At 54.4% G+C, this 15,122-nt stretch overlaps 2 protein-coding genes across 4 annotated transcripts in view; one reads left to right on the top strand and one right to left on the bottom strand.

Annotated features, from left to right (window-relative positions):
* TNN (tenascin N) overlaps positions 1–861 on the top strand; it is a 29,892-nt gene extending 29,031 nt beyond the window's left edge. Inside the window, exon 17 of the mRNA XM_074877273.1 lies at positions 323–861. Within this exon, the coding sequence (XP_074733374.1) occupies positions 323–469 (147 nt within the window). The 3' untranslated portion in view covers positions 470–861. The remainder of the gene's footprint in view (positions 1–322) is intronic.
* A 3,371-nt stretch (positions 862–4,232) lies between these two features.
* KIAA0040 (KIAA0040 ortholog) lies at positions 4,233–14,089 on the bottom strand. 3 transcript variants are annotated; one of them, XM_074877025.1, is made up of 2 exons: positions 14,019–14,089; positions 4,233–7,792 (listed from the first exon to the last, which is right to left on the bottom strand). In XM_074877025.1, exon 2 carries the CDS (start codon positions 7,683–7,685, stop codon positions 7,353–7,355), a length of 333 nt encoding a protein of 110 aa, XP_074733126.1. In that variant the 5' UTR covers positions 7,686–7,792; positions 14,019–14,089; the 3' UTR covers positions 4,233–7,352. The 3 variants fall into 3 exon arrangements, with proteins under 3 accessions (XP_074733126.1, XP_074733127.1, XP_074733128.1); XM_074877026.1 differs by lacking the exon at positions 14,019–14,089 and adding an exon at positions 13,581–13,734; XM_074877027.1 differs by lacking the exon at positions 14,019–14,089 and adding an exon at positions 12,578–12,596.
* Between the last annotated feature and the right edge of the window lie 1,033 nt (positions 14,090–15,122).

The raw sequence follows: 15,122 nt of genomic DNA, 5'->3' as shown, positions 1-15,122 counted from the left end.
GCCAGTCTGGCCCTGCCCTGGCACAGCCTGAGGCCATTCCGTCTTGTCCTGGTACTTGTTACTTGGTTAAAGAGACTCATCCCCCCGTCTCTGCATCCTCTGTTCAAGTAGTTGTAGAGAATGATGAGGTCTCCCCTCAGCCTCCTCTTCTCCAAACCAAACCCCCCCAGTTCCCTCAGCCACTCCTCGTAAGACATGTGCTCGTCTCAATAGCACATCTCTGTTTATTGAAGGGTTAAATGGAATTAGAGGGGGGCAGTGGTAGACTCCTAACACCTGGTCTGGGTGCTTTAGTAAAAGAAATTCCATGGTCTCTTCCCAGGGTGTGAACTGGGAGCCATGGAAAGGCCATGAATTCTCCATCCCTTTTACTGAGATGAAGATCCGTCCTCAGTCTTCCAGTAATGAGCCAATCCTGGGGAGGAAGAAGAGGTCTCTACTGGGGAAGAGGAAGAAGATCAGGGCTTAAATCAAACTCTGTGCAGGACAGTAACCAAAGATAACGATTCGCAATTTCTTAACAAAGTTAGATTCAGACAGCTTTCTCCAATACGTTGGAGACGATCACTGACCAAAGTGCACCCAGCGACCTCTGGATCTGCAGCCCAGCCTGTTTCCAGGAGCTCTGACGGGTGATCTGCCAGAGGCTGGGGAGGGGGCCTTGTGGGGAGCACAACTTGTAGCTCCCCTGGTTGGCTAAACATGACAGGGACCTGCTTGATCCAATATATGCAACTTTTATGAACTTTACATAAAACAAGCTCTAACAGATGTTCTTTCTGAAAACCCAGGGTGCTGACTCCTCTTAATTCTGTCCTCCTCTGGTGCTATCCACTTCAGACTTCAAAAAATTAAACTTGAACCCGCTAAAAAGTAATATGACCCCTAATTTACATCAGAGAGCACTTTCCTGAGACTATCCCCTCTCCCTGCCTTGGTCCGTGGTGCTCTTTTCCTTCCCCTTGTCATCTGGGGCACATTGCCTACTCTTCCTGCAAAGAGCTGGGTTTGGGAAATGTTGTCAGGCTACTGGCAAGGCTCGTTGACCCAGGTGAGGTCTGTAGTTTGGGTTCCTCAACCTCCAGAATCGCATCTCTCCAGGTTGAAATCGTGCTCTCTATTTTGCTTGTCTTTTCTTGTCTCCCAGCCTAAAGAAAAGCCTGAGGAGACCAACAATAAATTAATGTCCAGACTCCTGTGTGAGCCCCAGAACAGACTGGGTGTAAGGACTCCAAGCTCTGCTCGCCATCCCAAACCTGCTTGCCAGGGAGGCCACTTACAGACCATGAACATTCTGTATGCGACTGTCCCATCTGCCTCCTCCTGCTTTTTCATTAGCAGTGCAGTAGCTAGTGATCCTGAAATGGTAACGCTTGTCATCCACCTCTAAAGTGAGCATCTCGGAGTTAAACCGGTCCTGCACGCTTTCTCTCAGGCCGCAGTGCACAGTTTCACATTTGGCTGCTTTTTTTACCTCACAGCCACAAAGGTGAGTTTTATTTTCTTTCCCTGAGCAGATATTAAAATTCTGGGCCACCAGCTGCAGCCAGGGAAGAAGTATGAGCTCACCAAATGATGCTTGCTCAAAGGCTTCCTTGTCTGAGCAGATTGGAACATGACTGTCCTATGTCTTAACGGCCTTTCCTATCCCAGTGCTAAGCAGAGTAATACATTTTAAAGAGTCCTTCCCGGACTTTGGGGGAAGTAATAAAACTGCAAATAAAGGAGCTCTTAAAATATTTCTGTCTTCTTTGCTTTGGGTGGCAGAATTATTTTTCCTTCCATTTAAGTTAAGCCTTCTTTACGGAGATGGAGGAACACCCAGGCCCAGACTTGGGCTGTGAACATTAGGTCTTTAGAGTCTGCTCCAAAACAGGGATGGGGACTATGCGATCTCTTTGTGACTTCATACTGCAAAGCAATTAACTGTGACTGCTAGGACCTGGCTGAAGAGAGCCAGCTAGAGAGCCGTCTCTCAAAGGTGAGTACTTAATTCTTCGCAGTACTTTCAGGGCTGTGCCTCTTGTCTGGGTGGGCAGGCAAGGACTCAGCTGAGCTGTGTTAGGATACCCAAGCCCCAGTTTGGGGGAAGGAGGAGACTAATGGAGGGAGGAGAGGAAAATTGCACTTGAAGTATTTTGCAGGCTCTGTCCTAAGAGCGGGAGAGGAGGACACAGGAAAACAATGAGGTTTCTTTACTGTGATGAAGTGATTTCTCCCCATTGCCTGCTTGTCTGTAGGCAAGGACAGGTTTCACGGTGTTGTTCAGTTAAAGGGCACAGGGTAGACCTGAGGAAGGTGACCAAAGGGAACTGGAGGACTAGCCTCACGCACAGCCACTCTAAAAGTAAGTGTATATTCTAAAAAGCAGCAGGCGTGATTGTTGCCAGCAGCTCTTTCCTGTGCAGAGGCAAAAGATGATCCCCTTCTAAATCTGAATCTTACCTGAGAGCAGGGAATATTCTTTTCAGCGGCGTGAGCTTTGTATTTCAGAGATGAAGGCAAACGAGACACCTTATTTGCAGTTTCTGAGGTGGGTTTACTTGTCCCTCCTAATTACGAGCCCCCCTTTCACCAGGAAGAGCCGTCCAAGTGGCGGCTGCTGGAAAACCACTGCGGGAAGTCAGTATTTCCGAACAGCCACAGGATGGCATCATCTCTTCATGCTAGTGCAGGAGAAACGTCCCTGTATCGAGCTGGCCTCAGTGGAAAGATCTTTTTGGGGGTTTTGGGGTTAACCGAAGCCGGGACTGCTCAGATAATGCAGTGTGTTTGCCTTGAGGAACTGGCTCTTCTGGTTTCAAGGCTCAGGCTGGTTGGGGTAGTCCCATGGAAATTTCACCTCCTCTTACTGCCCTTGTTTTGCTGCAATACCCAGCCCTCTAACAGGGCCAAAACAGATTTTTGAAACCCCTGCCATGCCCTGGGATCACTTAGTTTTTATCTACCGGTTTGCAACATGCCCGGGGGCAGAATTTGAATCCCAGAAGGCTCCTCTCTGCCTTGGCATTACTGTGTCGATGGGGACCGTCCTGCTGCTGGGCACCAGGAGCCAGGACCTATCTGTTGTGATCTTTCTGGGGTGCAGCGTGGCCAGTGCTGCTGGAGGGGGACCCCAGCGAAATGCTGCTGCGGGGGAAGAGGTGGTGGATTCTTCACCCACCTCCCCAGCACCTCCCCAGGAGGAGGAGGGAGAAGGCATGCTTCTTCCCAAAGATACTGCACTCCGAATGGTGTAATTCAGAGAGAAGACAGAAGTGTCTTATTGCACTAAGTGCTTGCTTGGAAAGCACCAGTGTTACTTCTGGTCACTGCTCTAGGCTTTGTTGGCTGTATAAATAGAGGAACAGTCAGTGAAGATCCCATTCTCCCCTTGAGTGGGGTTTCAGGGGTCTGCAGAGGCAATTTTTGCATCCCTTCAATCCCTGGACTACTCCAGGATGCTCTACTTGACCTCAACCCCTGCCTGTTTCTAACCTGGGACGCAGGAACCTCCCCTCCCTCTGCAGCCCACGCTACCCAAGGGCACCTGGCCCTGAATAGGGTGTGCAGGGCTGCCGTCTGGAGAGAAGCAAAGTGTGTGTTGCTCATTCCTTCTGCCAAAAAGCATGTGTCTGCCATTTCTAGCTGCTCGTTGCTGCGGTCCTGCTCGCCTCTTCCCCCCAGGCTCTTCCAGAGCCTCAGCTCTGTGGGCAAGGTGCAGCTTGATGCAGCGTCCAGGTGAGAGGCAGATTTATTTTTTTGCCGTTGTAGAGGGAGAGCTCCGTGGTGCACGATTTGGAAAGGCTCTGCCCAGCAGAGGTGCAGGCCTGGTCCTATGACTTGCCTAACACAGACAGCTGCGAGAAGCTGCAGACACCGTGAAATCCTTGTCTGATCAAAACCAACTGGGGTTAACTAGTCTGCGCTGCTGACCCTCTGCAAGGGAAAAAAACCCTCTTGCAGCCCACCTCCCGCAGTGCACAAACACTGCTTTTCTCCTTCCTGCTACTTCTTGCCCTTGGGGAGAGGAGCTTGGCTTGTGTTCATTAACAAGGCAAGGCCATTAAATTTGATTAAGCTAAGCTGTTTCTTTAAGAAAACATCTCCGAGCTGCACAGCTGGCTGCAGGCAGCGCCTGCACAGCCTCTGCCCGCTGAGCTCTCCCTGTGTCTTATCTAGGGCCAGGACGCAGATACAAGAAAGATTTCCCCAGGAAAATAAACACATGACTGAGAGCTAGAGACACAGCATTTGTTTGCAGTTTGAGAGTCATTTATTTTTGTTCTTAAAATAAATTGCAAAGAATTTGGGTGTTTTCCCCTGTTGCACAGACTGTTTAAGGAAGTAAAAGGTTGACACTGAAATGCAGTGGTGGGGAGGCAGTGTGGCGGTGTCTGGAGAGTGGGGACCCATGCAGTGGGGTTTCTGTACCATTCTTCTGCCTTCTTGTTTGTGTGGGTGCTGCAGGGTCACCGCTGCCCAGCTGATGGGTGACAGCTCCCGGGGCACTCAGGCTGTCACTGCTCTTTTGCTTTTGTCTCAAGAAGCAGCTGATTCAGTGCATGGTTTGGCTAAAAGAGCAGCCCTCGAGCAAGCCGGCCCTGCTGCTTTGTGGGGTGCAGACTGTCTGGATGGATCAGGGCAGGGTTGTATCCTGGTGCCTCCGTTCCCAGCCCAGGGGTGAATTCAAATGATGATTTTAGTGGATTCTTGAAATTCAGATCTGGCTCCGAACTTCCCAAAGCCTGGACTGGAGATGTTACATGTGACACACAACAGACATTTTCTAAACAGGTCTCTGGTTCTTGTAGAAATTGGTTGCCCTTGCTTGAAATGTTACTCGCTAACCCTTCTGGAGAAGAACATTCTTGCAGGGAGCCGTGCAAAGCCCAGAAGCTCCACACCAGGTAGGCTGTACTCCTGTACTCTGCCAGAGCCGGCTGCCTCCACGCCCCTGCTTGCTCAAGTAAGCCTCTGGCCTCCCATCGTGTTTCCCTTCACTCTGATTTTTTTTTTTTTTTTTTTTTTTTTTTTTGATTCCCCCAGGCAGCACCGCCCTTCCTCCGGGCTGCTGGTGCCTGTGGATTGCAGCAGGAGCACCTGCGTGGGCAGTTTTCCTGCCTGCCGGAGGAGGCTGCTTTGCCCACCTGGTGAGCACTGAGGCAGGAGGGCTGGGGAAAGTACCTGGGTGGGGGAAAAGAGGGAAGGAAGAAGGAATAATACAAGTGCAGTGCTGGTTCTCCAGGGTCCTGGAGGGACTGAGGGTTTGGGACACAGACCAGAGCTATTCCTGCATGTTTCTCTCTAGGATTAGGTGTGGCAAATCCTAATTTTTTATAGCATTATGTGTTGCTTCCTGTTTTGGAGGAGAAGGGAGTCACATTTCAGTGCTAACAAAGCAAGTCGGAAAAGAAGGCACATATGGGGTCAATTTAAAGGGCTGTGTGAGAAGAAGCCTGGCCTTCCCAGCTGTTACCAGCACAGCCGCATGCAGCCAAACCCCGTGACGTGATGTTAACATCACCGCCCTGTCTGCGTGGGACAAAACAGGCTGCGCTGGGACTGGGTGGCACAAGCGGCCGCTTCTAACCGGTGGCTTTGCCCCCTGCCGATGTGTGCCCCAGGAGCCAGGGGGAAGGCAGCATCGCCCTTGCCCGGGCTGGAAGCGGTCGTGTCCGGCAGCTCCGTCCAGGCCTGCCCACGTGGGTTTGGCTGCTCATCCCCGAGATGTCCAGCTCTGGCTGGCAGCTCTGGTCTGCTCCAGCAGCGTAAGAACTGGAAGAAAATGGGAGGAAAACATCCAGTGTACAGACACAGGGCAAAGACCAGATGTGATGGGGCTTCTCTTCACGCACATGCATCTCTCGCTGGCAAAACAAGCTGGGGGAGACAGAGCCTGGCAGGGTGGAGAGTGGGGGGCAGAGGAGACCCCCAGCTCCTTGGGAAGTAGGCTGGGCACACAGGCCTAGGGGGAGCAGAGTCAAAACCACAGCAGGGGTGAGAGCTGTGTGTGGTCTTGTTAGCTGCTGTGCCCGGCTGAGCTGTCACACGTCCGAGGGAGATGAGGATGGAGAAGGATGCAGGGTCCAGTTGTATAGTGCATCACAGGGTAAGGGATGACTGCGGGCATGAACTTTACTCCCTTCTACTCCTACAGCACATACCAAATCCCAGAGCCAGCCGGCTTGACAGCCGTGCAGGAGCCCTCTATGTGGCACCCAGTGCTGCCCGTGTGGTATCAGCTGGCGGCAGCGTGTGCTCATGGGTCTGTGACTCCAGTGCGTGACAAAAGGGGTGCAGGGAGAGGGGATGGCCGAGTGTGCTGGGAAAACATGTCTGCTGCTTCAATACCGCTTCAGTGTGCCTAGCCCCCCAACAGAGGGGCCTTTGGTCCTGCTCTTCCTTAGTAGTCATTCAATAAATAACTCTAATGCCCATAGCTAAGCCTTTACACAGCCTCAGCTTGCGTTCCGCTCTTGCAGTAGCGTGGTGGCAAGGCAAGTCTGTATAAAACAGTCTTTCAAGGAAGATTTTTTGTTTTTAAGTGCTGGTGCTGGTGCAAAAGGGCTGGTCTTGCAGCCTCCTCTCTCCTCCCTGCCTCTAGCCTGGGTGGCAACTCGTCCTTCTGCTTTGCTGCCTTAAGATGGTGTCTTGAGGTCTCTAAGGTTGGGCTGAGGGTATCTGGCTTCAGATGCTCTCAGTTGCCTTTGGTTTGGTGGCCAGGGAGATGGCACATCTTTGAGCTGCGGGGGTAACTCTGCACTCAGCTTGCTTTGCCTCTCCAACATGAGCTGGGTTCGGACGGAGCCTAGACAGTCAAGTTGTGCCATCTCCGTGGCAAGGCAAGCAAGCAAGGCACGCCTGCGCTCGCTTCGCAAGCAGCCGGCCGCGTTTGCGCAGGGGGAGCGTGCAGGCGGCTCAGCCTTTGCCTGCCCGCAGTCCTGCGCACCCTCGCCTGTGCCACGGTGCGTGCGCTCGCACGCGAGCACAGCGGGAGAGCCTTGCACCCAGTTCGCTTCGTGCCAGCCCAGTGCGCGTGCGTCGTGCTCGTGGCGGGAGGTACGTACGGCCCGGTGGCGGGTCACCCTCGTGTGCTCAGCAGGGCGCGCGCCCACCTGCACGCCTGCCCTTTGCAGGGGTCTCTGCCCTTGGGCGCGCTGTCACGGGCGGGGAGAAGGGGCTTGCGTAAACCTGTGCCCAACTGCCTTGCTCTCTGCCAGCCCTTCAACGCGCTGGCTAGCCGCTGGGCTCAGCCTCTTTTGAAAGTCACCATAAAGTGGCAGCAGCTTTGGCATCTCCTCGCCCCTCGTACTGCGCAGCTAAGGACTGGTGGCATCTCGGAGGGGAGGGCCTGAACGCCTTCCTGTCCACTAGATGGGCAAGGAGGGTCTCTTGTCCAGCAAGAGCAGCTTGGGCTGAGCTGAGATCCACAGGTCCTCTTCATCCTTCTTCTTCTTCTTCTTTTTCTTCTTGTTCCTCTCGGCGTGCAGCTGCCCGTTGCTGCTGGGGCCACCTTTCTTCCTGCTTTCTCTTCTCCGGCTGCAGAAGCAGCAATGGCAGCAGATGAAGATGAACGCAATGAGGACGACGAAGGGCAGACCCAACAGCACGGCCAGGCAGACAGTGTTGAAGACACCTTCCTCATGCTTGGTGCGGATGAGCTCCAAGATGGAATTAAAGAAAGAGCTGATCTTCTGCTCCATGTCAGCTCATGGGCAGGCTGCCTGTGCCACTCCGCTTGAAGGGCCCTCGGGATACGTTCAGCTCCTGTAAGCAGTTAGTGGGCTCCACAAGCGTCCTTGGATGGTGCCTGCAGAGACAGGAAACCACACGGATCAGGTGCCTGCTCCTTCAGCAATTTTCTCCATGGAGCTGCCAGCACAGCCAAAGCCTCAGCAGGGTGAGGTTTGCTGCCTCGGAAGGGTCTGGTTGTCACGGGGGCTGGGCTGTGCTGCCAGCCACGTCCCTTTGGGTGTCCCCATCTGAGGAACACAGCCTGCTAACCTCTCCTGGGGTTCATTCTCGGTGAGATGGGCATGGCCGAAGAGGGCTTTGGGCATCCCTACTTGAGCACAAATCCTGCCCCCCTGAATGTACATCTCAACCCTCGCTTGGCAGCCACAGCACAGAGCTCTCACTAGCCCTCTGTTGGGCTTATTTCTTAGCAGAGGAAATACTGTCTGCAGGAGGAGCTTTCCTGTCTAGGAAGGGACTTGCCTGGTCCAGGCAAGGGCTTTCTGCAGAGAGCAGTACTGCTGCCATTGGAGCCGGGACTCAACATGTCACAGGTCTCTCCTTAACCCCCATCCACCCTGGGACGGGGTGTCTGGTTTGGACAAACCGCTTCTCATGGTCTGCGGTCTGGGACAGGCAGCTGAGCCACTGTGGGCAGGGCACTGCCCTGTGTCCAGGCCACGCAGAGGCACGGTGGGACTGTCTCAGGCACCACGCTGGGGTCTGGTCCTCCTGCTCTGGCACCCAGGGCACTGCTGGCAGGTTTGGGGTGGGGGCTGCAGTTAAACCACCTGGATTTTCGATGAGGGCTGTGGTCAGTGGGACTCGTAGGTGGTGGTCAGGCACCAACGGCTGCCTCTATGCATCCGGGGCTGGCCACAAAGGCAGTGGTGGGGGAGGACAAGGGTTGGCTGGGGATGGCAGAGCCGCCGCCGCCATGCCTCACCTGGGAATTGCTCCAAGGGTTTGGGTAGGGCCGAGGAGCATTTCTGCGGCCTGACGTAAGGTTTTCCTCTCCCTCTGGGAGGGAGAGGTGCTGCTGAGTGGCAGGGCTCCTGGGGAAGCCCTCCTGCAGGGGCAGGGAGCTGCTGCCTTTGCTCACAGCTTTCCTCCTCTCCTGGGGCCAGGCAAAGCTCCCCAGGGGTTTTGAGTAGGGCAGGGCACTTTGTGCCATGACTTTGGAGTTCTGGTTCAACGGCGGGGTCACTAAATTACAGGTTGTACAGATAAAGAGCTGGCAGGAGCAACATCAGGCTGTAATGCCATGTTTCACCCTTGCTCGGCCTTTTCCGTCGGTGTCTTTGCCAGCCTTTGCGATTCAGGCCCCACAGTCTCTTGAGGGAATGTCAAAATCCACATGTGCACAGGAGGGGAAACTGAGGCATAGTAAAAGGAAAGCCAACACTTCCACATAACAAAAACTAACGAGGTACAGCCTGAACTCCAGAGGTGTCCCAGAGGGGCTGCTCCACTTGTCCCCTGTGACCAGCGACTCTTTGACTTTCCCTCTGGCAGCTCTTGGGACACAGATCAGAGCTATTCCGGCATGTTTCTCTCTAGGATTAGGTGTGGCAAATCCTAATTTTTTATAGTATTATGTGTTTCTTCCTGTTTTGGAGGAGAAGAGAGCCTAGAGCCCAGGTGCCTCTAGGGAGGAACGAGAAGGGAACCCAGGCTGGTTTCGGCTAAAGCCTCCTTGCCTATGGCGCTGCCCTTCCTTGCTTTGAATCGCGTTTATTGCTGTTGTGGCACCTGCTAAGGGATGCTCCTGTGCACCCAGCCGCCGCCACTGCGCATCCTCCCGCCTCACTTTGCAATTCCACCCTACCTCCTAACGAACAGCAAAGCTACCAGCCTCGCCTGAAAAAGAAACCACGAGTCCCACTCAACCGTAACCATAGCCCTCGTGCTGCTGCCGAGGCGGGGGCTGGTGGGCAGCCCCTGAAAAGGCAGCTCCCAAAGGAAAACCTGCCTTCGGAAACACCATCCTGCGACTTATAAAGCTGTACGGGGTCTTGTTTCACCAGCCGCCCACAGCCGCTGGCTTTCAGACCTGATTGCCAGGACCCCAAGAGCTGAATCCTTCAGCGTAGATGCTGAACTCTCAATTTGGGAGTTCTGAGTGCTCAGATCCTATTACAAAGAAGGGGTTTATCCTCCCTGCCCCTCACAGAAACAGACTGACCGCTGCGAATTTATTGTTTCGATCTGCATGAGAGTGTAGCTGAGCCGGCCCCAATTAGCTGGTGGTTTCTCTTTTGAACATAGACGTGGGAAATGTGATGAAAATGAGCGCATGAATTTCTGTGGGTGCCTTTCCAAAAAACTCTCATTTGAGATTTATCAAGTGAAAGGTGAGAGGTGGTTTGGGCTTTGGCTAAACAAAGATGTTTGTAGCTGAAGTTTTATTGCTGGATTTTTGTCCAGTCTGCTGCATCTTCCAGTTTCTGCTTGCTACAAGGGGAATTAAAAAAAAAATACATATATGGTGGGTAATTTTTTTGGAGGTAGACAAGCAGGATGGTGGGGGTGACAGGCATGCACCCAGGAGGGAGGGACAGTGCTGTGAGACACAGAAGAGCCTTTTCCACCCCACCTCTGCTGTCGGGGAAAGCGGCTGCTCCCTGCATTGCTTCATTCCCTTAGTGATAACACCACTGTCCCCATCTGAGAAATCATGGGCTACCACTGAGGGCTCGGAGACTGAAATCCCACCCATCCTCTTCCTAACCCCTTCCTGGAGCCGGCGGTGAGCATTTACAGATCTGCTTTTGCTCACTGGGGAGAGAAGCAAGAGCTCTCTGGGTGCTGGTTGCTGCTATCTGCTGCCCATAGGCATTACAAAGGGCAAGGGGGGAAGTGGTGAGAGCCACTTCTTAAAACTGCTCCCTGTCCCAACCTTCATCCTCGCCGAGGCCTTTTTCTGGGACAGCTGTAATAAAGGTTAAACTGCAACACAAATAAACAGAGCAGTTTTTCCTTGGCCTGAATCATCTGTGTGATGCAGGTTTGCCATTTATCCATAAATATCCTGACAGCTCATTATCCAGGCAGGAATACTGGACGCCTATGATACACTTCACTCCAAAAAAGAAGTAAAAAAAACCAATCCCAAAACAACAACCGCCTTAATTTCAGACAAAACAGGATGTACAATTTTATTCCTGCGCTGAGCTGCTTTAAATGATTGCCTCTAAACTTCTGGAGAGGCAAGGAGGGCTGGAACTTCCTTTTAAACTTGTAATTAATTGCTTGCAGAGAAAAAAAAAAGCAAGCAAGCAAAAAAAAAAAAAAAAAAGCAGAGCCCTTTGAAATGTTTCCACTTTAAACCGGAGCTGAACGCGTTGCTGAGGCCCTCACTGCTTGTTCCTGGGAAGTGCCCAGCTGGGACGTGCGGCCGCCCTGGGCCAGCCCAGAGCAGCAGGGATGGGGCTGAGCATCCCTTGCCAGGGGAAGGCAGAGGTACCTGCCACCACCCCAAGCAGGCAGCGCCGAAATCCCACGGCCACCTTTCAGCATGGCTATGCAGCTGGTTTTCAAATGCCTTTTCTTTTCGTGCGTGCATCGCCTTTTGTTTCGGAGATGAAGGGATGTCTGTGCGCTAAATAAAGGGGTTCTTCAGTTTAACATTAGAAAAAAAAAAAAGGGGGAGGGAAAAGTAGAAAAACTGGTGCCTTTTAAGCCGGCAACTCTAAGGGCAGAGGGGTTACCCAAGGCCACCCCTCACCAGCTGAAAGTCTGCGTGCGCAGCAAGGAGCTGCGTTTAGGAAAAATCCGCGCTGCTGCTCAATTTGGTGCAACAGCAGCATCTCCCCTTCGAGAGAGGATGAACAGGGCGAGCTGAGCCGAGGTCCACCTTGGGTCTGAACCGAATGCCTCATGCCCGTGGAGCTGCAGCTGGGAGGCCAGCTGGTTTTTTGGGTTCAGGTATGGGACCAAAAAATGGGGCCAGGGAGGCACTGGGCAACAGGGCAGCGTCTTGGGGAGGGCTGCTCAACGCCCTGTTAAATAAGCTCTTTGTTTTTGGGTAGCCGGTGCTGGCAGAGAGTCAGGGAAGAGCTGACATGGTAACTCACTCGGGAGGTCCTGCGGCCAGGGGTGGATGGCAGCTCTACACGGCTGGGGTTTGCGTGGCTTGTGTAAGTTTTAATCGAAGTTGGGCGTCCAACATGAGGTTCTTTAATCCACGCTGGCTCCAAAGGAGCCGGTTTTTGCAAGGGTGGGGAACATCTGCCACTCCTCCGGAGTTATGGGCGGCTGTGGGTGGAAAACAAGCTCCTTTTGAGGGCTGGCCTGGGATGGCACCACAAGCCATTGGCGTGCATGGCTTGCCTGGCTGAGCTGGAGGGGTAAAGGCTGCCAGCCTGAGCATGGGGAAATCAAAACAGAGGGGTTGCCTTGGCAATGCTGGCTTGCCCACATCCTGTGCGCTGCAGAGCAACCATAGCGGCTGGGGATGGAGGTAGAGTTCGCAGAAGAGTTGCAGTTCACTGGAAATAGGGGGCAAAGGGCTCGAAACTGCTACGCAGGGTCATTTGTGGCAGAGGGGAGACCGCTGGAGATATTTTAGGGCCCGATTTTGCAAGTTAAGTCCTTTAGGCTCAACCCTCAACAGGCTGTTACATCTTTGTGAAGTTCCCTCCAGCCTAACAAAGCTCAACCTGCTCCTCTCGGCTGACACACAGGCTTGGGTGGGAGTGGGGCCACTCTCAGGTGCTTCTCCCTGCATCCATTGAGAGCAGGAGCCACTCCAGAAGATGACCAACCTGCAGCCCAAGACCTGGGGGGGTTTGGCCCCACAGTACTTCTAGGTTATGTGAACTCGCCTGCGCTCGATGTCCAGCTGCAACTTGGGACTTACCGAGATGACAGGGAGGTGTCTGACCTGCAGCCACCCCCATTTCCTTAATGTGGGTGAGACCTCGCTTCTGGTGAGACCTCACTTTATGCAACTGATGCTAAGTGATGCAAAGCAGGAATCACATTAAACTCAACCATTTCCTTCAGTCATTGGTTTGTATCAGCTTTACACCCACTATCCACCGGCAGTGACAGCGATGGGTGAGGCTAAGAGAGGGTAACTTCTCTCTCAGCCTGCGAGCTCTCCAATACAACCAGCAGAGACGCAGCTACGCGCGCACACACGAGTGACATCTATTTTCCTGTTTGCACCTGCAGACTTAAAGGAAAACTGGATGAAACCTGACACTGAGGGTGAGCAGTTTCCTTAGCTGGGATTGCACGTTACTGTTTTGGAAATGGTGAATAATAAGTTTTGCCGCCGGTCTCCCGGAACTCGTAGCAGGCTCCAGAGACCTTCCTCAGACGTTAAAAAACAAACACCAAAAGCGACCACCCAGCAAACAAAACCAACTAAAGCTTCATCTTATTCCCACTGCCATCAAACCTTCCAGCCAGAAGCGGCACGTAGATGCTTTCATCCCCTAAAGGGAGTGATTTGGAAAACTACTGATATGAATGTTGGATAACAGGGTTAAAGTGAAACTATTTTGCAAGCTGCTGCCTGGAGCCCGCTCCGCCATGGCCATCTGCACACGCACGGCTGCCATCAGCCCCGGGATCAGGGCAACTGCTGGCCAAAAGACCAGTTTTGCTTTTAGAAAAACACCGCTGTCACCCCTGCCAGCGCCGGGAGCTCCCCTGAGCCATCCTGGTCTCCTCTAAATGATGGCAGAGGCAGCGCTGCCCCCCCAGGGCTGGCAGGCGGGCCCCCCCCAGCCCACCCAGGGCTCTCCCTGGGGTGGCTCACAGGCATTTTTGGTTTCAGGGGGCTGCAGATCCACCTGGGCCAGCCCTGTGGCTCTCGAGGGTAGTAACACCAAAATTTGTTGGCGCAGCCTTACCTCTAGCTTTGGCCACCCGAAACCCCCGGTGCTGGGCAGGCCCTTCTGGTGGCCGACGGCCCCTGAGAGCTGGTTGCTCTTCGTCGCCGTTCCTCCGAGTGCCACTGTCCCCACCCGCCTGTGCCACGGTCCCAGCGTCCCTGCCCAAACCCCAGCCCCAAAGCTGACCCCGCCGCGGCAGGCAGCTGCCTGCACTGCTGCCCGCCCGCGGGGCTACGGGCAGCACTTGATGTGGCTTTAAAATAATAATAAAAAAAACCCCAAAACACAGAGAAAAGCCCTGAGTTTGGTTAACTCCAAGCCAAGGATGAAGCCCAGCCCGGCTGGGCGATGCCTGGCGGCTGCGGGGAGCGGCTCCCCCCGGCACCCCGCTCCCGGGGACCCCCCCATCCCCATCCCCATCCCCATCCCCATCCCCATCCCCGCCGGCCAACCTACCTCCGCACCCGCGGCCCCGCTCGTCCTCCCGCCCGCCCCGGCGGAGGCTCCCGGCGGCCGGAGGAAATGGGACGCCCCGGCCCGGCTGCCTCCGCCCCCGGCCCGGCCCCGCCGCCCGCCCGGCCCCACCTGGGGCTCCCCGGGGTGACACCCACCCCCCAGCACAACCCCAAAACTGCGCGGGGGGGGGGGAAGGGGGGGACGCCGGTGTTTCGCTGGCCGCGGGCGCTGGGGAAGGGCTGGCAGAGTTGGGGCTGTTTAGTCTAGGAAAGAGGCACGGGGGTGGGGGGGAGGGCGGGGGGAGGGACAAAACCGGCCCTAAAGTATGCCAAAAGTTGCTGGAAAGAGGGAAAGAACAAAGTGTTCTCCTCGCCGGGAAGGAGGCCTGCGCTTTGGTGCGGCAGAGGTTTCCCCAGAAGCTTTTTTGGGGGGCAGCGGTGGGGGTTTGCAGGGGCGGTGACGCCGCTCCTGTTGTTGGGACAGGGCAGACCTCCATCTCCCGAAAAGCAGGGCCAGGACTGGCACCCTGCACCCCGACACCACCGCAACGCCCCGATGGCCACGCTCTGTCCCTGGAAAGGGGACGCTGCAGCCGAGCGGGGGGGGGGGGGGGCACCGATCAGCCCCACGGGAGGGAGACGCCCAGGGGGCTGCTCCTCGCGGCAGCATTAAGGGTGCTGGGCACCCACGGAGGTAAGAAATGATGTTTTGACCCGAGAAAGGCCTCCCAGGTCGTGCAGGGTTTTGAGATTTTCGAAATTTGATTTCAGTTCAATTTGGATTCCCCCTCGCCCCCCCCAATTTCCACTTGCTGCTTTCTCTCCATCTTATTTTTTTTTTTATTCTCCATGTGAGGGATATCCAGGAATCACCGGATCCCGATTGCTTTGCATTCCGGAGCTGAGCAGGCTCCACACAGAGTTGTGATGTTAACAGCTGGGCAAGCTGTGACTAGAAAAATGTTTTGCTGGAATTTTTCTGGCCGACTTGAATCCTTTCAGCTTGCAAAACCCTCACACTTGCCCTCCTCACCCTCCTTCATACTCCGGAGCCAGAAGCTTGGCTTTTTTGCTTTGGCCTCGGTGCTAACTCATTGGGCTGGGG

Source organism: Strix uralensis, chromosome 8 (genome assembly GCF_047716275.1).
Source record: "Strix uralensis isolate ZFMK-TIS-50842 chromosome 8, bStrUra1, whole genome shotgun sequence".
Lineage (NCBI taxonomy): Eukaryota > Metazoa > Chordata > Aves > Strigiformes > Strigidae > Strix > Strix uralensis.
Note: the sequence above shows the minus strand (reverse complement) of the source record. Positions and strands in the feature narration are given on the sequence as shown.

What these genes read in the sequence shown, in the direction of transcription:
- KIAA0040 (XM_074877025.1), bottom strand. Translation starts at nt 7,685, where the DNA reads ATGGAGCAGAAGATCAGCTCTTTCTTTAATTCCATCTTGGAGCTCATC.